Below are 24764 nucleotides of genomic sequence, written 5' to 3' on the forward strand. Positions count from 1 at the left end.
TATTCGAAACTTCAATTGTTTTATACCAAAATTATCTGTAAGCTCTACTCTAGTCAGGTAGAGATTAATCTTTGACTAAGAGCATTACGGTTTTGTTTGATCTTTGTTAACTATTGTCTTTCATTATCTTTTTCATATTATTTTTTGCTATCATAGTACTTTTTTGAGGTCCTTCTTTGATTATAATGTCTGTAGTAGAGTCTAGGTAAGTTGCCTTTTGTTTAACTAACATTTTTTAGGTTTTCAATTACATAATTAAAATATCCATAATTAAGATTATCTGCTTTAAAGTAGACTAGTGAACTTTATACATAATTCACGTAAGGTTGTTTTTGTTATCTATGAACAGGGTTAGAAAGTTGGTTCCAGACAGCGATTTATTTTCGCTTCTCGATTTTAATGCCTTTTTATTATGGCTACATAATGTCACAATATTGCAGTGGTTTGAGTAAGAAATTACTCAAACCATTGCAACGGCTTATTCACATTAAGATTGCATTAAACTAATCTTGAGATATTCCATAATTCTATTGCAAAAGCAGTTGTATTTGGCCGTATTGCACAACACAATCAGGTCCGATGCTGATTGATGAATAAGCTAATATTGATTCACGGCGTGTGTATGCTTAAGCCGACAATGAAGATACATTAGCAGCGGGGGAGCGGCTTAACTTCCCGGTAGAGCCTGATTGTTCGTGTTCGAATACGGAACTCTACCGAACTTGCAACTTTGCACACATTGTGTTACTAGTTACAATCCGAAAACATACCTACTCACAAAATGTAGTGTGGTTTTGGAAGTCGCTGAATTATGATTAACTAGCTTTTGCCTGCGGCTTCACCCGCGTGAAATTTCGTTTGTCACAGATCATCATAAATTATAGCCTATATGTTAATCTGGGTTATAAACAATAATACTGTAAAGTTTCATTGAAATTCGTTCAACAGTTTTTGCGTGAAAGAGTAACAAACATCCAGACATCCAGACATCCAAACTTTCACATTTATAATATTAGTAGGATGATATCAGATTGTATAATCTGATAACATACCTGTATAGGTACTATTGATACTTATGCTGAATTGCACCAACGAACTTTAACCGTAATTATAATGATAACCGATGTTTTTTCTGTGGAGTTTGAAACATTTTTGACGTATGTTTAAGAAAGTAAGATGGTGCAACCCAGCCTTAGTATTTAGTGCATTTGACTGTTCTTTAGACTAATTTAGTCTTCAACTTATCAATAATTATTCATTCAAGCATCAGAAAATAAACATTTTAAGTGTGATTAAACAATAAACACTTCAAGTTGCAAAATTATTCTGTCTGCTCCAATAGTGCTGAAATATTCATCAGTACTAAGAATTATTTTCATTCCAGACTACAAATATTTGTTTTATGAATATTCTTATCCAACTTATTTAACAATCATCAATTAGCCAATGGCGATCCGTTGCTAGGCTCCTTCAGGAGTACTAAGAGCTCTGTCGCTTTTACAATCACAGTTAATTAGTTATCGTCTGTCCTTGGAGTTATCACAGATTAAATTTGCTGAGAGATTATAGTTAGAAATTATATTTCATAAGCTTAAGATAACGTCGCTCCATTCATCCCATAGTGTTCAAGGCTTTATTATGACTTCATTCAGTCTTTAATTTTTAAGCTTCATCCACACCAACGCATCGCCATCGCTGGCGTGATCATAGGCCAATGACAGGTCGCGCGACCTGTCATTGGCCTATGATCGCACCGTGATCGCGCCGGCGATGGCGATCTGCGCGCGTTGATGTGGTTGAAGCACTATTTAAATAAGAACTGTTCCAACAACTTATAATATTACTATGTTTTTATTTAATGACCATTTGACTTAAGATTATTTTGTTTCAGGTATCCTGGATACGAAAACGGGATCTGCACATCCTAACAGTGGGTGTACATACGTATAGCAGCGACGCGCGGTTCGCGGCGCTACACGCGGACGGCTCGGACGAGTGGACGCTGAGGGTTGCGCCGGCGCAGCCGAGGGACTCCGGCGCGTACGAGTGCCAGGTGTCCACTGAGCCAAAGATCAGCTTGTCTTTTCGCCTAACAGTTGTTGGTAAGTGCATTACTTAATCATAAATAATATAATTTCAAGGCTTCAAGTACCCATTTGAAAAGAGTAGGTACTTACTATGTGTCTACTGAGCCAAGGATCAGTCTTTCGTTTCGGATGACAGTTGGTTTTAAGTACACTCAATTAAAGTTATTATAATCTAGCAAAGTAGTGGGAAATATGATTTGTGTGAGAGAAAAGTTTGATAGAGATGTACGAGTACTATATGCCCACTGAGCCTACGATCATTCCGTTGTGTCGTTTCGACTAACATTGTTGGTGAGTGCGCTAAGTTACTTAAAATTGATAAATTCGAAGAGCTGGGACTTGATAAAAAAATGTTTGATAGTGGGGGTTGCCTGCTGAAAAAAGGATATCATTTTACTCAATTTGTTCGAAATTTGTTAAAAATTTGCTTACGTTGGTAAAGTTTGTCCAAGATAAGCAACAGTCCCTAACCTACCCTTCACATTGGTTTCATTTCTTCAGAAACCCTCTAAGATCCGTTGCTCGTAAAACAAACAAACTTTATTTTAATATTGTAAACTCCGGTAACAATAACTCCAATATGCTAATGCTATTAACTTGGTATTTACAAACAATATACTAAAACAATACACGAGCCATCAAGCAAACACAGCACCTACTTGAGTCTAAGACCGAGTTTTAATGTATTCTCATAAATTGTTTGAAGTTAAGCCCTAGAGAGCTCTCTCTAAAACTATAGCCATTCGGAAAACTAGCTCTCGAGCGGGAGTAAATTATATGGAAATGATAGATACGCGCTGAGGGCCATTTACAAACACTGTGCTATTGACACGGTATTTTATATTTTCTAATAGAATTTCGTGCTCCTTGGCTCCGTAATATGCCTAAAACGGTGAAGCTTTAATTTAAATTCAAGAATACATTTATCTGTTCTGTTACTAGCTACTAATAAATTTATATTCAACCAATCAAAGGCTCAAATTAATTCAGCGTTGAGCTTAATTTCAACATCATCATCATCATCCACCATTTAATCTCCACTTCAGGAGTACAACCCTCTCCGACTTACCGGAGGGGACTTAAATAGGGGATTTGTTGGCCTACACTCCCCACGCTTTGGCCAGACGGGTTGGGAAAGAATTAATTTCATAATACAAACCTATCACTCCCTTTATAATGGTTCGGCCATTCTAAAAAGCTTATCCGGCAGTAAGTCTAAAAACCGCAGAATTATCCCAAATATTTAACTTGATTTACGCAAAAGAAAATGTTGATTTTAGCTTTACGTAATAACACGAACGCGACTGCCCTCGGTTAGGTCGATTAGCAAAGATTTCTGTTGAATACCGTTTCCCTAAAATACACAATGAACTTTACTAGGCTACCGACTACAAAGTTATGCATGTCTCAAACGAAACTGCCCGCAATGAAGTCGAGTATGTTTTAATTTGTGATTGGCATTGTTCTCTCTGCTATACCATATTTCATTGAGCGAGATCGGCATGTCCCACTTTCCACACGGAATAAATTCTTACAAAAACTTATGTAGGTCAGTATATTAATGGCCGTCGCTGGTGTAATGACAAAAAAACTACATATTGTTTACAAGGCTTACCCTCACTCGCCCCGCATAAACTATCTGGTAAAAGTTTGGGTCCCGAATATTTAATCTCAACTAGAGCCGAAATTGTTGATGCATGCAGCCTGTCGTCGTTTCAAACTAAAATCTGAAGGCAAAACATGGACTCGTATGTCAAACTTTCACGTTAATATTTCTTTTTACCCAACTGCGGGAAACCAAAAGGAAGGGTCATGATTTTAGCAGTCTTTACTTTGTATGTCTCTGAAGGCGATACGGTAGAGAGAAGTTCATTTATAATAGGTACTAGCGGCCGCCCGCGACTTCGTACGTGTGGAGCCCGTTTACCCCCTTAGGGGTTGAATTTTGCAAAATCCCTTCCAAAGTCTTAGTGAGCACCCCGTCTTAGTGAGCACTTACATTCTAAAAGGAACCCCCATGCGAAATTTGAGACTCCTTGCACTTGCAGTTTCCAAGATTTCGTGATGAGTGAGTCAGTCAATCAGTGACCTTTCGGTTTTGTAGATATAGATAGATTTATAGTACAGACGACTGCACATCAGACTATTAGGGTTCCGTCTTCAAAAGGAATAAACGGAACCCTTATAGGATCACTTTGTTGTCCGTCTGTCTGTCTGTCAAGACCCTTTATCTCAAGAACGCGTGGACGTATCAAGCTGAAATTCACATGAAATACTCAGATCTATTGTCCCTTTAAGCTGTGAAAATATCAAACTTCTATACCAAGCCAATCAAAAGATACAGCCGATTATGTCGATATTTTCAACAAATTTTCGACACTCGCAAAGGAATCAAAACCTACAGGATACTTCCCGTAAACTCAGAATCTTGAAATTTGGCATGAAGCATTGTCATATAATGCAAATATAGGAAAAACTAGCGGCCGGCCGCGACTTCGTACGCGTGGATCCCGTTTTACTCCCTTCATCTATCTTGAGCGGTTTAGATTTTTTCATACAAAGGTTTTTTCCCGCTAACTCCCGTTCCCGTGGGAATTTCGCAATATCCTGTTGTAACTAACCTTTAAATTTACTAAGGGACCTGCATGCCAAATTTCTAGCGTCTAACTTAAGCGGTTTAGATTTTTCATACAAATGTTTTTTCCCGCTTACTCCCGTTCCCGTTAGAATTTTGCAATATCCTATTGTAACTAAGCTTTAAGTTAACTAAGGTACCTGCATGCCAAATTTCAAGCGTCTAACTTAAGCGGTTTAGATTTTTCATACAAAAGGATTTTCCCGCTAATTCCCGTTCCCGGGGGAATTCCTAAGTATACTGTAACCTGCCCAGGAGTATGAAGAATAATTGTACCAAGTTTCGTTAAAATCCGTCGAGTAGTTTTTGTTTCTATAAGGAACATACAGACAGAAAGACAGACAGACAGACAAAAATTTTACTGATTGCATTTTTATCATCAGTATCGATCACTAATCACCCCCTGATAGTTATTTTGAAAATATATTTAATGTACAGAATTGACCTCTCTACAGATTTATTATAAGTATAGGTAATGTTTTACTACATAATGAAAACGCTCTACATATTTAGCGACATAATTATATCAATTCATTTTTACTCACAACACTGAATGATCGTTTATTTTCAGTCTCTAATTACAATGTTATAATTTTAGTTAAACTGCATTGTTCGACATCCAACTCGTATGAGCGACATAAATAAATTGTTGACCCGCCATTATTCACGCGATACCCAATAACGATAACCTATCAGTGTTTTGTAACAGATTATTTTGCCCGCAGTGTCAAAGGCCGAAATCCTGTCCGGGCCCGAGTTGTTCGTCCGGGCTGGTTCGGACATCAATCTCACTTGCGTCGCCAAACACGCGCCGGACCCACCGAGGTGAGAATATTATGCGATCAAATGGAAGTATCACCTGATCAAAGAGAACGGCTAGCTCAGATTATTCGTTCATTAGGATTGCCGTCAAAGCTTTGAGCAGATGAAGCGATTCGCTGGTCGATCTAGTTTAAGGGCATACGCAGTTGGTTTCGATTCCACAGTTAATGAACATGATTCTTTGAAGAATAAATAAATAAATAAATAATAAATCTTTGGACAATTTCACACAGCGCCAGCTAGCCCCAAAGTAAGCAACTTAATGCTTGTGTTATGGGTGCTAGCTTAACGGATATACTACTTATATACTTTATTTTTTTTAAATACATAAGTATTATACATAGTCACACCCAGACCCGTCACAGAAATTAAAATTCATCATTTCAATTTCTGCCCGGCCGGGAATCGAACCCGGGACCTCTCGGCATAGTAGTCCGTTCTGAACCACTACACCAAACGGCCGACAAATGAACGGCCGAAAAACGAATGATCTGAGCTTCCTGTTAATTTTACTAAACTTTAATAACGTGATGTACTACAACAAAATTGACAAAAGAGAATAAACTACTAAAGGGTACTCGGATTTGTTTACTCTATGATTATTTATAAAAATAGCTTTTGAGGTAGGTAAGTGGTTCTTAATGGAAACTCTAAATGGATCTTTGTACCATATTCAAGTCACAGACTAGCCCTAAAGACATCTCTTTGTCTTGAACTAATTAGACACGGTAATGTGAATGCAGTGATAAGTCGTTACAAAGCTTAGCAATACTATCGTCCCCATACTACGGCTATTCTATTTCTATGGGCTATGTGTTGTTAAGCAAGATTACCCCGGCTCAAACACTCGACGCCTTTATGCCGCCATAGAGCTTTCAGTAATTGAGGTCTAATGAGCCGCACTCGAGAGCTGAACTGGTTTTTCTCTTTGTTCTGTGGCCACGGGGTCTGCTCGGCAAAACGATAACTATTTATTTCTGTGACCGTCTCTCTCATTCACGCTGACACCCCAAGGTGAGTGAAAGAGCCGAATATATCGATGTGCTTTTCGGAGTAGGGCCGCTGACTAAAATGCTGCGATGGGTTCATTTATTTGCAGCGTCAGTGCGGACCGGGCTGCGGTAAAAAGCCGATTAACGTGGTTAATACGAGTATTTAACTGGCGCTTTATGTAATTTTTGAATTCTACATGTTACTTTACATTCATTTTACCATAGTGAGCTTATTCAGCGTTTTCCTTTCCATATTGCAGCCTACAGCTTTGTGGCGGCTGTGCTTTTAATGATTATCAAAGTGAAGCAGCCCCCGCTTGGTTTGTGAATGCATAAATTATATTCTGACCGTATTTGATGTTATACGGCATAGAGTTTTTTACAAGTAAGTATAAAATAAAATAACAACCTACTTAATAGTAAAACGTATTAAAACATCATAAGATTCCCGACACGTGATTACAAATGCTTAATACGTTTCCAAAAACATTTCACATTTCCGTAACAACACAAACGACAGCTGAAATGAGAGAAATGTGTCAAGATTCGAGGTATGAAGACAAATCGCTGAAACCATTTAATTAATTAAACAAATGACTAGTTGTCTCGTTATTTATTCGCCCGTTTCGCCGTTAAATAACGCTCTCCAATCACTTGAGAAAAAGAATGGGCCACTCCAAAATCTCATTATGAAACTTAACAAGACGTTTTCGCGATGTAATTTCAAAGATTATAAATAAAGGAGAACATTTCTCTGGTTGTTCACATTGGGTGGACCTAGCGACATATTTGGGTCACGCTACGTGACGTGAGTGTAATGAGACCATTCTGATAGAGCGGTTTCAGACTAGCGTTTTTTACAAGCGTAAAAAAGCTCGTCTTTGGGAGCACATGTAGGTGCGTATAGGCTCACCTTTTTCCACACGCAGTACTTGGAAGAATGTTGACGAGCTTAATAATTGTCAAGTAAGCTCTTAGAAGCGCGAGCCGGTAAAGACACCACTAGTCTACTAGCGGTTCGAGAGCACACGCCGTATAATGTCCATGTACCTATGATCTGAGGTCCATGTACGCAAGTCTGGTTTTACGAAGCGCGAAATACAGCGCGCGTGTAAACGCGTATGCTGAAAACGACAAAAACAACAAAACGCTAGTCTGAAACCGCTCTTAGGGCTGGCCAGTGGCCACTACCTTATAAATGGTAAACTTGTTTAAAGCACTTCGCGTTCTTTACAAGAAACGCTTTTGATTTACTAGGGCTGAGTAGAGTGGTTTCTTAACTTTAATGCCGCGTTTTAAACACTATTTTTTTGAACTTGAATTGATGTAATCCTCTGCTAGATAAGTAATTTGAATAAGCTTGACTTAATCTTAATTTGTATGGCATATTTAAACATAAATGTCTAGTCTACTTAAATAAATATAAAGCCGTAGACTTTAGGTTTCATAATTTAAACAAAACTTAAGTAACTATTTCTGAACTTTGAATGTAAATTCCTTGGTAGTTATTATTATGAATAACTTGAAGACGCTAATTCTGCTTTAAAATTTTATAGTCTATTTGAAAAAAACAGGTTCTAATTAAATACCTACATTATACATATCTAGTCCTACCCAAACATTTTAATAGTTTAAGATGAAAGACATCTAACGTGGTACGGTGAAATCATTATCTGAAGTCTTGAAACTGCACATCGAACTGAGAACATATAAATGACTTACCTATGAGACTTGAGTATTTCATAAACTTGAAAAAAGGTCTCACTATAGCCAATACCTTTTTCTTTTAATATGTAAAACCCCAAAACCGAAATAGATCTTGATAATATCTAAGATAGTTATTTAATTTTTAGCGTTAAGAGTCGCATCTCAAACTAATTTGAAAATTATAAATAACTTGAAAAAATCGAACTGAATTCCCGCCTTAGGCAGTTCGATTTTTTCAAGTTATTTATAATTTTCAATATCTAAGATTTTAGATAGATAGATAGATAGATACCTACTGGTGCACGCGGTATCGTAACTTGAATAGACGGCCCCGTCTTTCAGCTCCGGCTGTATAATGGAAGTGTGTTATCGTGTACGTACCTTTCACACCCGCACCTATACATTTAGTCTTCGCATCCATAAACATGATAAGCTCATTTTCAGATAAAAGGGTCGGCTGGGGTCCCTAAGTGAGGCATTCTTTGACTATCACCGTTTAATGGGACCCTGTGTCTGAGATCTCTTGGCTGGGGACCTTCAATTTGAATATTGATAGGATGATACGCTTCGTGTGTAGAGATGACATTTTTTATTCAGGTCAACCCATAAGTTATGTATACCGAGCCCCAGGCGTATAAAAGTTATAAAATAATGTTATATCAGGTCCCTACAATAGCGCCTCTAAATCCAATTTTATTACTTATTGGTGTTTTGAAAGTATGAATAGCGTGATAAAAACACAAGCCTTAATACGTTTTCTGTGAAGATTTTAATATAGTATTTTTTATCATCCCTAGTCTTTTTGATTTACATAGACCAGTACTATATCGTTAGTGATGTGGAATTATATATATTAATAGTCGGCCGTTTGGTGTAGTGGTTCAGAACGGACTACTATGCCGAGAGGTCCCGGGTTCGATTCCCGGCCGGGCAGAAATTGAAATGATGAATTTTAATTTCTGTGACGGGTCTGGGTGTTACTATGTATAATATGTATGTATTTAAAAAAAAAGTATATAAGTAGTATATCCGTTAAGCTAGCACCCATAACACAAGCATATTAATTGCTTACTTTGGGGCTAGATGGCGCTGTGTGAGATTGTCCAAAGATATTTATTATTATTATTTATTATTTATACCTACTTATGTGTATCACGATGAGTCTTCTAATGCCATCGGTTTTTTAATGATATTCACGGGCCTGAACCAAGTGAATACCAATTCAATATAACTTAAATATAAAAATGTATTAAGGTCTAATTACATCTAATTATTTGACTGTAAAAATTTCCGGACAATTCTGCATGTGTTTAGAATGCTGGCCTTTTGTAGTTGTGTGGAAATATAATCGGGTAAGTCCAGGCTTCTGAGTGAATGACGGGGTAAGCTGTACTGGAATGACTCCTGTTGTGGACAGAACTATAGGCACGATACTTACTTTATTTAATCTCCACATACGAGTTATCTCGTCCTTAAGGTCTGGATACTTTGAAATTTTTTCCGCTATTGTTTTTTGTAGGTTGTGAGTATTAGGGATAGCAATGTCGATCAAGTGTGCAGTTTTATTGATTTTATCGATGAGGGTTATGTCTGGCCTGTTAAAATGTACTGTTTTATCAGTAAGAATCGCGCGGTCAAAATATAGTTTATGAGAAGTGTTCTCCAAAACGGTTTCAGGGTTGTACTTGTAATATGGGGTGGGTGGTGAAGTTATTAGTTTATGTTTCTGGGCTATTGCTTGATGAATTATGTTTGCAACCTGATCATGCCGGTGTTTATAATCTGTTTGAACTATGGCCTTACATGCACCTGTGATATGTTGTATCGTTTCCGGAGAACTATTGCATCGTCTGCAGCTATCAGTTTGTCAGTTTGGCACCTTCATGATGTATCTTTGGTAATTACGAGTTTCTATAACTTGGTCCTGTATGGCTAGAGCAAATCCCTCCGTCTCTGGAAATAGCTCTCCTCGCTTCAGCCACTCGTTCGACGCTTTATAGTCGACGTTAGTGTGGAGAAGATCTTGGAGATGCCTCCCATGGAGAGATTTCCTTATCCATTCCTGTAGTTTAGTGTCTCTGTGGGTCTGCTTTTCACTGTTTTGTGCTTCTTGGTCTTTTAGGTTCAAAGGTGTGAGCTTGCAATCATTGTGTGAGATAAGTCTATGTAACGATGATGTTTCTGATTTATTGTGGAAATAGCTACGTAGGTTAGTGATTTGTTTTGCGTATAAATTAGCTATATCTATAAGGCCCCTACCTCCATCTATCCGTGGCAATGTCAGGCGCTGAACACATGACCGCGGGTGGTGCTTTCGATGTTTTGTCATACTTGTGTGTATGGTGCGTTGTAGTGCCTTTAATTCGGATTTAGACCAATTTATGATTCCAAAAGAATATGTGAGGATAGGTATTGCGTATGTGTTAATAGCTTTGATCAAATTTCTAGCATTTAATTGTGTAGATAAAATAGCGTTAAGTCTGATTCTAAATTGTTTCTTCAGGTGTTCTTTACTTTGTTTATAGTCTATTAAGTTGGATTGATTGTAACCTAAATATTTGTAAGTGTCAGTTTCATCTAAGGGCGTTATTGTCTCACCTGTGTCTAGCTGATAGGAATGTTGGTATCTCTGACCATTTTTAATGGAGTTTATCTTGCACTTGTCTATCCCGAATTCCATATTAATATCAAGGGAAAACTTCTCCGTGATATTTGCAAGCACTTCGAGATCATTTTCCGATGCCGCAAACAATTTAATGTCATCCATGTACATGAGATGACTTAGTTTGCCAGTGAGTGTCTCTGTGTGTGTCTGCTGTGTTAGTGAGTATCCGAGATCTGTAGAGTTTAGGCTATTTGACAAAGGGTTGAGAGCGAGGCAGAACCAGAGTGGGCTCAGCGCGTCCCCTTGGAAGATGCCGCGTTTGATATGTATTGGTTCGGAGTGTAAGGTACCTATATCTGAATTCATTTTAAGCTGTGTTGTCCATGTTTGCATAATGTTTTGTAGAAATTGTATAATTGTAGGATGGATTTTGTAAAAATTCNCCCCTGTGCGGGTCGATTCTATGGCATGGTTTGTAACAGCCGAAATCAAAACCTTGCTTTAACGTTTACACGTATGTACTTATACAGCTTCACGATACCATTCTTCTTTTTTTGATAAACTGTCTGTCGAACCCTAGAATCGAGTCGCGATAGTTCAACTCTGTAAATACTCAGTCAGGAGGCATTACGAAAGCTGAGTAAGAAGTCAAAACAGTGAGAACAACGTGTTACGATGTGGAATTCTTGGGGAGGCCTTTGTCCAACAGTGGTTGTCCTTTGGTTGAAATAACCTTAGTGGTAGTGAGTCTATTTTCTTTCATTAAACCAATTTCTCTTGTCATAATATTTTTTAATCTCGCTACAACCAGGCACATTGTTACGTCCCCGAACTAACTTACTTGATTAATTTTAAACTTTCGCGTTGCATATTTGAATTGATTTAAACAGGAAATTACTTGGAGAAGAAATAATAATATGGGGTTAGAATTAAATGATTCTACCCACCATACGGATCGCGCACTCAACGCTTGTGACCACGGCCGGTGCAACTCGGTCGAAACGTCAGGCAAATACAGGTATTTTTCAATGTATCTTACATAGTTTAACTCCGCATTTTGCTACAAGTTGAAGCAGCCTATTGAGCATGTCTGGGCGCATAAACCGGGCTCAATATGGCCGCCTGGCGCGACGCCAGCGCCGCTCTGCGCGGACGTCGTGTTTGGAACTACTTTGCTGACGTTTTTATGCCTTGGCCTTTGGGCGAACAGGCGATAAATATGTAAAAGTCACTGGTTAAATTTTCTAGATCACACTTTGTTGTTTGTCTGAGCTAGAAGGCAAAATTAGGCTTGACAAAATGTTCAAGTTAATTTACCTTTTTCGATTTCACAATGCACTAGGTTTTACATTTACGAGCTACAATTATTTCATATCGACAGATTAATCAATTAATTAGCTGAATAAAAGGTCGAATGATCATTTATTTAGTAAGCAATTTGGAATTTAAGTAGGTACTATGTAAGTAATTTCGTTACGGTTCTCATACAATTACCTAAGTAAAAAAGGATTACTCCGATTCCGAGAAGAACTAAATTACTTTTAAAAGTTAAAACTTAGAAAGAAATAGGCAATGATAAAAAAGATACGTTCCAAAGAAATGCTAATCTTAGATAATGGAAAAGCCACGCAAATAGAACAAAAAGAACTAGTTTATACATATTTTATTTCACTATCTCTAAACTCTAGATTTAACCGACATCTTGATTGCAGAAAGCATTCGCTTATTCCAGATTCGCGGCGACATTTTTAAGTTTATTTATTCAGTAGAATGGCTTTATTCAAATAAGATATTGACACTATTCGGGCTCCATCCAGCTCTCAATGGAGGCGAGGCTGGCGCGGTTCCAGAAGCCAGGCTGCCACGCCCGCGTCACGTCCGCGTCACGTTCACGCCACGCCCGCGTCTCGTATCCACGCCTGGCGTAAACAGAGTTTACGAAGTAAACGAGAGTGAGAAAGTTGCATTTATGCAACGTGCAGTACGCGAGTGGCATAAATTTGTAAGAATAAATTGTAGAGTAAGTTAGTTCTTAGTTCTTTGTTGTGCATGGAAAACAAGGTTACTGAAATATCTTAGATGAATCACAACAGTGATAGGTAGACAGACTTGATCTTTATGATGCACTTAACTAAAAATATTTTAGGAGAAAGGCGGTTATGGCGGTTATCACACTGCGCCGCGCTCCGCTGCGGAGCGCGTCATTTTATATAAAAAATCCCGCGCGCAGACGCGTAGTCAGTGTGTTGTGCCGCGCGTGTTTTCTATACAAACTGAGGTACTTGCATACAATGATTAAATCTGTCATCCCGCGTACCGCGGCGGAGCGCGGCGCAGTGTGATAACCGCCAAAAGGGATAAGCGCGGTCTTTGTTTATTTTCGAGATCTAGCAGGTGACGTTACTGATGCGTTTCACAACGTAAGTAAATGTAAACAAACCTACTTATCTAAGCTGCTTTACCGCTATCTACCAACTATCTATTTCCCATTATAGAGCACAGCTTACTCCAATACCTCCCCAAACAATAAAAACATCGTGAGATAGTCGGGAGCCGTCGGCGATGAATCTCGTGTTCCCGAGGTCGCTGTAGTGACGCACGCTCCTGGCTGAGTAAACCGTGTGTTTGCTTCCATTTCTATTGAATATTTACCGACGCACCGCTCTTATAAACAAGCCTGGCCAAAACAGACACGCCATGAGAAAGTGGAGCGATTGCCGCGAGCGCAGAACGAACGCGAGCAGAGCGAGCGTTTCTGCTGGCGGGATTTTGACGTTTCGTTCATTTCAGCCAAATTATGTCCACTGCTGGACAAAAGCCTCCCCCAAGGTTTTCCACAATGAACGGTCCTGCGCTGCCTGCATCCAGGTTCTGCCCGCGACCTTTACCAGATCGTCGGTCCACCTAGTAGGAGGCCTGCCCACGCTACGTCTTCCAGCCCGTGGTCGCCACTCGAGAACTTTTCTGCCCCAACGGCCATAGTCGTGACGATGACGGTTGACAATTTTTCTATAGAAAGAAAGTAGATAGAAATCTATTGGAAATTGGGTAATGCTGCTTAATGTGTAGTAATTTAGGAATAAAAAGATTTAATTTATTTTAAAAATTAAAATAATAAAAATGTTCAAACTAAATAATTAAGTATAAGTAGGTATTCACGTTTCATATTTCGTTCTTTGTTACCTCTATTTGTATATTTTTTATAATCTTTGTTTTCTAAATGACTGGCTGACTTCGTGGGGCCGTGCCAAATCTCAGAAGCTTTGCGACCAAATGTTGTATTTACGCGTGTTACTTATAGATCTCGGGTACTGTACATACAATACACTTATCTTTTTCTTGGGAGATATTATAAGATATGACAGTACAAGCGAGATATTTTATGGCACTCATGGAGTTTGTTATTTGGAAGAGTTATCATTGACATGGAGAGATGGTTTTAATAACTTCATTTGTTATGATTTTCTTATAAGCACAACAACATTTTGTTATGATTTTCTTATAAGGTATTACAAAGAAAAGATTACAGCGTAACATGTTACGTAGAATTTTTCACTATGGGTCTATGACGTAACATTTTCCGCTACGCCAGTCCCAAACTAAGCAAAACATGTAACTATGGCTACCAGAAACGGATGTAAAAATATACTAAAATACAAATATACTAAAATACTATTATTACAAACATATTCAGAGCAAACAAAAACAGATAACATGTTCATCGACACAATTGTTTTTACTGTGCGGAGATCGAATCCGTGACCCCAGGCATAGTAGTCCAGTGAGCAAACTACTAGACTAGACCAGGGGGCCGTGGCAAAAATACTGAGATAAAATTACAAACTCTTCTACCTACAACATTTTTAATAGAATGTAATCGCTACCGACCTGAAATAATAAGTTAAGTAAACTTAAAGTGAGCAAGTAACTAAGTTGGAGAATGCTCTATTAACCATCGCAGATTAAACTGCGGGGCGATAACAACTCCGATATAGGTCAGGGTAGCGGGTTTGATACCGCCCGGGGCCGTGGTCCTGCTCGGCGGACCGCGCCATGCACCCATGTGAAGCTCCTAGTTGATTGGTTTAGTTTTTATTTAGCTGGCTTTTGCAGCGGTGTTATAGAGTTTTTAAAAGAGCTAATAGGACGATACTTAGTGTACACTGTACATATGCAATTAAGTGAAACTAGACATATTTTTATAGACAAAAAAGAGGTTCAAAAATTTCTAAGGTTTTTTTTAAGGAATTGGAAGAAAAAAAATTCTATAGAAAATTTAAAAAAAAAACAAAAAATTTTTGACCTCTTTTTTGTCGACAAAAATAGGTTTAGTTTCACCTAATTTCATAATGTGCACTTTATCGTGACACACTGTATTATACGAGTATTTGTCGACAAACTAGACTAACTTAAAACATATTTTTATAAAGTGTTATAATATTAAAATCTAGCTTAAATTAAAACATTTTGAGCTCGTTTCCAAGGAAATCCAGTTTCGTGGGATTCAGTAATGCAGGATCCCGCAAAACTGGATTTAGTTTGTCATAAAAATAGTTTTTGCGTGAAAGAGTATCAAACCAGATCCAGACATCCAAACTTTCGCATTTATAATATTAGTAGGATTATTACTAATTGATCAACAAAATTGATATAATCATTATTAATTGATCCATCGATGCATTAGCGTTCGACCTGCAGTAACCAAATTCGATACTAATGCAACAATCCCCCGGGGCTTTGGCTTTACACCGCGCCATTATGTGGATAGGGTTATGCAACATCTGCTAACGGCAAGTTTGATTTATTTTGTTACTAGCTTTCCGGGCTTCGGCCGCGTGGAATTTTGCCTGTCACAGAAAAACTTTATCGCGGCTTCCCTGTTTCAAAAACCGGGATAAAAACTATCCTATGTCCTTTCCCGGAACTCAAACTATATCTATGCCAAATTTCATCAAAATCGGTTCAGTGGTTTAGGCGTGAAAGCGAGACAGACAGACAGAGTTACTTTCGCATTTATAATATAACCCCCTTACTAATAAAAAGTTACACAGTTGTTGAACACTGTTTTAAAATGACATTTCCATACTAAACGTCACTTTAAAACACTGTTCAACGAGCGTGTAAGTTTTATTAGTAAGGGGGTACGAATAGATATCAAGTTTAATTTTTGAACAGATGTGGATCTCTCTACATCTAAATAATAAAAAGATAATTGTTGGCACAGCCTACAGACCTCCATGGCAGGACGTTAGTGTATTCCTGGACGCCATAGCTGAATCGATTGCCTCCTGTGCAGAATGTGACGGATTGGTGCTTCTCGGCGACTTTAATATCAACTTACTAGACAAAAGTAACAGTAAGTGCAGAGAGCTAATGCAATGCATTGACAGTCTTAATCTGAAGCAGGTGATATCGGAGCCGACACACTACACAGATCACAGCAGTACTCTCATTGACATTATATGCACTGATATGGGGGCTGTTCAGGTCACCGTAAAGCACTCACCGGATCTGGGTGGCCATGCCATGCTCATGGTTGAATTTAAGGTCCGGAAGGAGAAAGTTCGGCCACGCTGGGTTACTTATAGACCATTAAAAAATATTATACCAGAACAACTTGAAGCTGATCTCAGTGCAATCGATTGGTCCAATCTCGAGGGAGTTGTGGATGTGAACTCTAAGGTTGAGAATCTGGGACGGTGTATTCTAGGGTTGATGGATCTGCATGCCCCGATCAAGACACGTAGATTTAAACATCCTCCTCACCNCCTGACTGTTGGAAGGTGGCAGTTGTAAGGCCACTACCAAAGACTAGTCACCCAGCTTCAGTTGGGGACCTAAGGCCTATCAGCATCCTACCATGCTTGTCCAAGATCCTCGAGCGTATAGTTTGTAATCAACTAACTAAATACCTTGAGGAGCAGGGGTTGCTCCCGGGACGTCAATCGGGATTCCGCAAAGGCTATGGGACGGCCACTGCTCTTTCGGATGTTATTGATGACCTTCTCGCTGCTCAGGATGGAGGGATGGTTTCGATGCTTGTGCTGCTGGACNAACCTATTACGAATATCACAGACATAGGAACCTTATATCATTCTCACTCCATACTGTTAGCTCAGACGTTGTCTTAAGAACCATCACAGCGCTCAAATCGAATGCTCAGGGAAGTGACGGCATCACACTGGATATGCTGATGCTCACATTGCCTTACTCACTCAAAGCACTCACCGACATAGTGAACAGTTCTATACTGCAAGGGATCTTTCCAGACTGTTGGAAGGTGGCAGTCGTAAGGCCACTACCAAAAACTGGTCATCCTGCTTCAGTTCAGGACTTGAGGCCTATCAGCATCCTACCATGTTTGTCCAAAATCCTCGAGCGTATAGTTTGTGATCAATTAACTAAATACCTTGAGGAGCAGGGGCTGCTCCCGCGCCGTCAATCGGGATTCCGCAAGGGTTTTGGGACGGCTACAGCTCTTTCGGATGTGGTTGATGACCTTCTGGCTGCTCAGGATGGGGGGTTGGTTTCGACGCTGGTGCTGCTGGACTTCTCGCGCGCCTTCGACTCCATTAATATTCCTCTGCTTCTCTCCAAGTTGCGTTATTATGGTCTTGATGATTCCTCCATACGATGGTTTCATAGCTATCTCTCTCTGAGACAGCAGTACGTGGAGCTGAAAGGGGTGGATGGGTCGGCATTATTGTCAGAACAAAAACCAGTAACTCGCGGAGTTCCTCAGGGATCCATATTGGGTCCAATACTGTACATTTTGTACAGTGCTGACATAATCAACTGTATCAAGGACTGTCAATACCACCTATATGCCGATGATCTACAATTATANCTGCTCTTTCGGATGTTATTGATGACCTTCTCGCTGCTCAGGATGGAGGGATGGTTTCGATGCTTGTGCTGCTGGACTTCTCGCGCGCGTTCGACTCTATTAATATTCCTTTGCTTCTCTCCAAGCTGCGTTATTATGGTCTAGATAGCTCCTCCATTCGATGGTTCCATAGCTATCTTACTCAACGACAGCAGTATGTAGAGCTGAAAGGGGTGGATGGGTTGGCATTATTGTCAGAACAAAAACCAGTAACTCGCGGAGTTCCTCAGGGATCCATATTGGGTCCAATACTGTACATTTTGTACAGTGCTGACATAATCAACTGCATCACGGACTGTCAATACCACCTATATGCCGATGATCTACAACTATATACATCATTCACCCCATCTAATCATGAAAATGCAATAATAAAGGTTAACAACCAACTAGGTAAGATTTTTGACTGGTGTGTTGCCAATTGCCTTGTTCTCAACCCTAGAAAATCAAAGTTCATGCTAACAGGAACACGTAAAAGCTTGGAGACTCTTAAAACCATACAACTCAATGTTGGAATAAATGGAGAACCTTTGGAAAGAGTGGCAGAGGTAAGAAACCTGGGAGTGGTCATAGACGGAAACCTAAAGTTTGAAAGCCATATACTCGAGTGCACAAAGAACTGCTTTTACCGCTTAAAGATTTTATACAACTTGAGGCCCTATTTAAGCGAAAGCCTTAGAATGTCTTTATGTGAGTCACTAGTATTGAGCAAACTTAACTACTGTGACACAGTGTATGGCCCGTGCCTGCTGGGTAGATCGTCACGTCTCATTCAAAGGGTACAAAACGCATGCGCCCGCTTTTGTTTCACTGTTCCTCCGAGATCACACATCACTCCATTCCTAAACTCATCAAACATGTTAAGGATGGCTGCTCGGCGAAGATTGCACCTGGCCACCATGTTGTTTGGCATACTGGATAGTGCGAGGCCTAAGTATCTGTTCAGCAAACTGGAATGGGCCCAAGCTCAGAGTAGATATCCAAAGAGGCTATGCACTCACATATTTGCTACACCCAAACATCGCACAGCAGCTTTTCGCGGATCATTCAGATTTGCGGCGTCCCGGTGCTGGAACGACCTGCCTCCTCCTCTGCGCGCCCTGAAAACAAAATTCACTTTTAAACATCATCTGAGAAAATATTTAATGGAATTGCAAAAGATTGACAATGATGGGTTACTTACCAACGGGTCATGCGCGGCAAGCGTAGGAGACCTATCAGGGCGTCCTGGCGCCGGTAAGCCGCAGTAAAATGATGGACAGAGGCCGTGATCATGATCATAGAGCGCTGGGTTCTTCCAAGGTTGCACCATTCCCATTCCTATTCCCCATTTTCATTCTCGGGGCCCTCCCTGCGCATGAGTGCATCCTATGGGGGAAAGTTAATTAGTATTATTTTTATTAAATTCGATGTAACGAACTAAACTTTATGTAAATGGTTAGCTTTCTCACCAAGTTACTCGCACTTCATGCCAAAGAACCAAGGCAATGGGTGGAAATCAAAACGCCGGGCACTCCGTTTAGCGTCGTCTTGGGCCTGCTTTATTTTATTTATTCTGTTCTCTGGCTTGACCTTTGTAGTGTGTAGCTATAAATCACTTTCTTCAAAATCAAAATCAGGAATCAAAGTGGTGAAGTCCANTAAACATCACCTAAGAAAATATTTAATAGAATTGCAAAAGACTGACAATGATGGGTTACTTACCAGCGGGTCATGCGCGGCAAGCGTAGGAGACCTATCAGGGCGTCCTGGCACCGGTATGCCGCAGTGAAATGATGGACGGAGGCCATGATCATGAAGCGCTGGGTTCATACAAAGTTGCCACCATTCCCATTCCAATTCCCCATTTTCATTCTCGGGGCCCTCCCTGCGCATGAGTGCATCCTATAGGGAAAGTAAAGTAGTATTTATCTTTATTAAACTGAATAATGTATCGAACTAAACAGTAAATGGATAACTTTCTCACCAAGTTATTTGCACTTCATGCCGAAAAACCAAGGCAATGGATGGGAATCAAAACGCCAAGCACTCCGTTTAGCGTCGTCTTGGGCCTGCTTTACTTTACTTTATTGTTCTCTGGCTTGACCTTTGTGGTGTGTGGCTATAAATCACTTTCTTCAATCAAAATCAGGAATCAAAATGGTGAAATCCAACTCCAAAGATGAAATCACGTTTTTATTGCGTGGCAGCACGCGGTCTTCAATGCATGTGGTCGTCATTCACAGATAACTATATTAATTAGTCGGAAACCTCATTCTTCATTCAATGTCAATTGTGATGTCAATCTTCTTATTCTTATTCTTATTCTTATTCTTATTCTTATTCTTATTCTTATTCTTATTCTTATTCTTATTCTTATTCTTATTCTTATTCTTATTCTTATTCTTATTCTATATTTACTCGGATTTAATACATCATTTTTATCTTTTGGTATCATGTAAGTTATTCCAGTTGTCATATATGCGGGCATGCTATTAGGGTTTGTAATAAACTGATTGATAAAGTTGTGTAGGTATTTTTGTATATGAGTAAATTTTTTATACCAGTAATTGTGGATCTGATCAGAGCCAGGAGCTTTCCAGTTATGCGATTTATCTATAATGTTCTTAAAGGTGTCAAATGAGACTGATTCAAATTCCATCTCTTCTATATGGGCAAATCTTTGTTGTTCGTGCTTGATCCATTCAGCTTCTTCCTTATGGTTTGTAGACTTCTCATTATTAATTATGTTAGCAGCAAACGCTAAATTAGCATTTTGCTTATTCATAAAGAGTGTGTTTTAAAACGTGCGGTTTAATTAAATTATAAATACAAATGCATGTAATTTTGCAATTATGACGCAAACACATTTTAATTCCATGTGTTGGCATTTGCTATTTAATCGCTTGCGGTTCTATTCCGAATTTAGCAGGTTCATGCAGACGCCGTCGGAATTCGGTTCATAATGTACGTGCGATAGAGTTAGTGTTCGATTTCACTGCATTATTCGGGAGTTCATACAGCGCCGCAGCCCGTGTTAAAAGCATTCTTGCCATTACCAAGGACGGCAGTAGAATACTAATGCGGGTTACACAAGGATTCGGATACATCTGTTACCGTTGATCAGCACTTCGCGGAACATTAATGCAGCTGTATCGATTGCATAGCATACTCCGGATTAGTGTTGTGTTTGGACCACAATTGCCAATCATGTGTACAATACATATCAGGGTTGTTACTTGACATGGTGTAACGTGAAACCAATTCTGAGTTGTTAACTTAGTTACCGTCAATAATTAAACAGTTCGTCAAGCTTTTACAATAACAAACGAGTAATTACAATGCTTATAGGTACCATCTACATATGTATATTCCTTTGTCCTTGTGACTATTTAAATTTAAATAATGATATTCATTTTTCAGCCTGAAAAAAGGTAGGACCTAGTAACCTTACTCATAATCCAATATTTTTGTATTTCTAGGCTCCTGTCGTTACGTTCATTATTATCAGAACATATTTTCTGTCAAAAGGATTATTTCCATTTTTATAGATTTTAAACTTTCGCTTTCCATTGTAGAAGCTGTACTTTGTAAGATTCCACTTCCTGTGCAGTTAAGGTTCAAAGACAATAAATACATTTTTATATTTATTTCATTCTGAGAATGATTTTTCCTTTGCAGCTTCATCTACTGGTATCGAGGAGAGCAAGTGGTGAACTACGCGCAGCGTGGAGGCATCAGCGTGGAGACGGAGCAGCGAACGCGAACCAGTCGATTACTGATCGCACGCGCAGCGCCGCACGATTCAGGGAACTACACGTGCGCGCCTAGTAGTTCGGGTGAGTACGATTGTCTTCGAATCGGTAGATAACCCCAAAATCCTGGGGGGTGCCTTAGGACTTATGACGGGGGGACGGGGGGGTGATCGCCCCGGGTGCCAACCCATGCTACGCCGCCACTGTGGTGAACTACGCGCAGCGTGGCGGCATTAGCGTGGAGACGGAGCAACGAATGCGAACCAGTCGATTACTGATCGCACGCGCAGCGCCGCACGATTCAGGAAACTACACGTGCGCGCCTAGTAGGTCTGGTAAGTACTTATAACCACACTTGTGGCTACTGGTACCGAGAAGAGCGAGTGGTGAATCACGCGCAGCGCGGCGGCATCAGCCCTAGCGGACGCAAACCAGTCTGCTGCTAAACGCACGCGCATGGGCGCCTAGTAGTTCTGTGTGCCTACCATGAGTTTACGTTAGGTGTGCTCGCTAGCGATTGCGTAAAAAAATGACATTTAAATGTATGACATATTGTGCAGCGCCCCTAGTGGCTACTTTCAAGAAATAAAATCTTCATATAATTTTTTGACGTATTCGCAGTATTCGCTAGCGAGCTCACCTAACGTAAACTCATGGTAGGCACACTGGTGAGCACATTGAAGTACACATGGTTTGTGGTACCACAATTTAAATCATGAAAGAAAGAAAGAAAAAAATGAGAGAAAAAGAGTATTTTTAAATAATATTATTGTAGTTAAAAACTGTTTCATACGTTTCATAGGAATTTAATTAATATTCCTTGCCAGTACATGGAATTAGCTAGATCATCTACATGTTTTTCTAATCATGCCTAATGAGACACGTGCCGCCTTAAAACAATATAAATTCAAGGCTAGAAAAAGGACACGTTACCAATTACAAAATAAAAGGTTTTTTTTTGTTTAATTATTTTGAAATTAAGGAGTTTGTTTTACCATTCCCTAGATTTTAATGTAACGTAATAATATAATAATTACGTATTCCTTGACCCAATTTAAAATGTAGCAACATTCATCATCATCATCAACAGCCCTTTACAGTCCACTGCTGGACTATGAGCCTCCTCCACTATAATGGCAGAGTAGAATACATTTGTCACCAACGCCTACTCTTCCCGCGGGTGTCGTAAGAGGCGACTTAGGGTCCACACATCAAACAGAGAACGGGCAGCAGCGCTCTCTGAAAAACATCAATCTTTTAAACTGCGATCTCCAACCCGCCTGCCAAGCGTGGGGATTATGGTAGCAACATTGTATGTTAATTATTGGCTATCGTACTAAATCACTTTTTACGGCACGTGAAATGTTAGTTCCGTTCGTGGGTGGAAATCAATAAAACTGTACGGTCAAATAAAGATTTTATTAAAGTTACAGCTTTAACCTTTCGTTAATAAAGTAAGTCAGGCAGCTGTTTAGTTTTTATAACGGGTTGAACCAACCACCCTTATTGAGTAGGTTAGGTACCGCCCAATTGTGAAACCCAATTTCTGATAAAAACAATTAAGAGTTGAATGAGTTTGGTAAATTATAATTAGGTAAATAATAACTTTCAGTTTACTGATTTTGATTTAAACGTTTACACAGATGTAAAGCTGTTTATGAAATCCCAAATACTCTACCATTATCAAACAATAGTACTTATCATATTAAATTATCCATTTGTAGTTTTGCAACTTGATCTCCCAACCATATTTGATTTTATCCTTTGTTACCATAGTCATCTGTCAGGAAGAATAAGCACGATCTCGTTAATTTAATAGCCGATTAATGTCAGCAAATGATAAATATATCAACGTTACGACTATCGGCTACAATAACAAATCTCATTCGCAATTACCAACAGTATGAAACACTGACGCTGCTATATTCAATGTGCACAATAATAAGTTTAAATGCAAAACGTTGGATGATTTACATTTACAAATTTGGCAGCTTGGTTAGCGAGCGTTTTGTACAAATTAAATTTACTGAAATAAACAACCATCATATTACTGGGCTCATTCGTAAATTAATACATTTCTGATTTTACGTAAATGCAAACTTTGTTAATTTTGAACTAAATTACACGAATATGTTATTTGATCTATATTAACTGATTAGTACATTATAGAAAATGATATTTCAAATATCTTGGAACAAGGGTTTAAATAATATGTATAAACCTGCATTGATTTTCATTTGAAACAGTGCTGCAGTGGTGTGAATGAATCGTACTGACTAAATTGAAGTACATACAAAGAAGTGTTTAAGATGACGGAGGTTTACACAATTTTACATTAAATATTATAAACAAACACTACTAACTTTAGCTGCTTTAGATTTTTGAAAATAAAATTTTCAAAAATCTGCCAAAGAATTCATTCTTTACGCTTCAGCGTGAACAAAACTATTTTATCTATGTCCCTTTCTAATTACATCTACTTTATTTGTATCCACCAACATTTTAACTTGTCCTTCGCAGAATCAGCGTCAGTGATAGTCCACGTGCTGAGCGGCGAGAGGCCAGCAGCGATGCAGAGCTCAGGATCAACGCCGCCGCGCCTCGACCGGGCCATCCTCGCCACCGTCGCCACCATCTCAACCATCAACCGCCCCAAGCCCTGGCTGCTCATCACCCTACCCTTCATAGCACAATACATCTCCCTACTAACACTACTCATCATCATCATCTTCGCCAACACCATCAGCGAAACCATCACCACACCACTCCTCTCTACAAGATGACCAAATTCAACACAATAATTTATCGGCCATTTTTATCCTTGTAAAAATTGTACATTGAAAAGAAGCGTTTGTAATTGAATGAGTTTAACAATCCGATGGATTACGTTAATGGATGTATTTAATACAACGACGATAGATACTAATGTTTCCTGTGAGGTAAATAAGGTGATCAAAATTATTAATGTACAGTCAATTTTAGGTGTTTATGTTCTAGAAAATACATCTGTTTACCCTTTTATCTTAGGATGATGTCAGTATAAACGACTTAAAGGAATTTAGTTTACAAGAAGCTGTTATAAGATTATCCGTGACTGACTTCTCTTTGTTTTTCCAGCTAACTACGCCCGTCGTCTTAATCCCGTGCCGAGATTACGGACGAATCGATTTCGTCAGTGTTACACTATACGACTGGAGCAATATTCAATCTGTGCAAGAGGTTTACCTTTGTGTAATGTGTCTAAGCCTACACTTGCTCTCTTTACCGCATTATTTGCTTTCCATCTAGCTGTACAA

General features: G+C 39.2%; 1 protein-coding gene across 1 annotated transcript in view; it reads left to right on the top strand.

The window, feature by feature from the left end:
* The window catches only part of LOC114352291 (neurotrimin), a 109350-nt gene extending 84886 nt beyond the window's left edge, over positions 1-24464 (top strand). Inside the window, exons 2-5 of the mRNA XM_028303827.1 lie at positions 1892-2102; positions 5448-5547; positions 21395-21552; positions 23989-24464. Of these exons, the coding sequence (XP_028159628.1) occupies positions 1892-2102; positions 5448-5547; positions 21395-21552; positions 23989-24251 (732 nt within the window). The 3' untranslated portion in view covers positions 24252-24464. The remainder of the gene's footprint in view (positions 1-1891; positions 2103-5447; positions 5548-21394; positions 21553-23988) is intronic.
* Positions 24465-24764: the final 300 nt, after the last annotated feature.

This window comes from Ostrinia furnacalis, unplaced genomic scaffold (assembly GCF_004193835.3).
Source record: "Ostrinia furnacalis isolate ACB-3 unplaced genomic scaffold, ASM419383v2 OfSCF1306, whole genome shotgun sequence".
In the NCBI taxonomy this organism is placed as follows: Eukaryota; Metazoa; Arthropoda; class Insecta; order Lepidoptera; family Crambidae; genus Ostrinia; species Ostrinia furnacalis.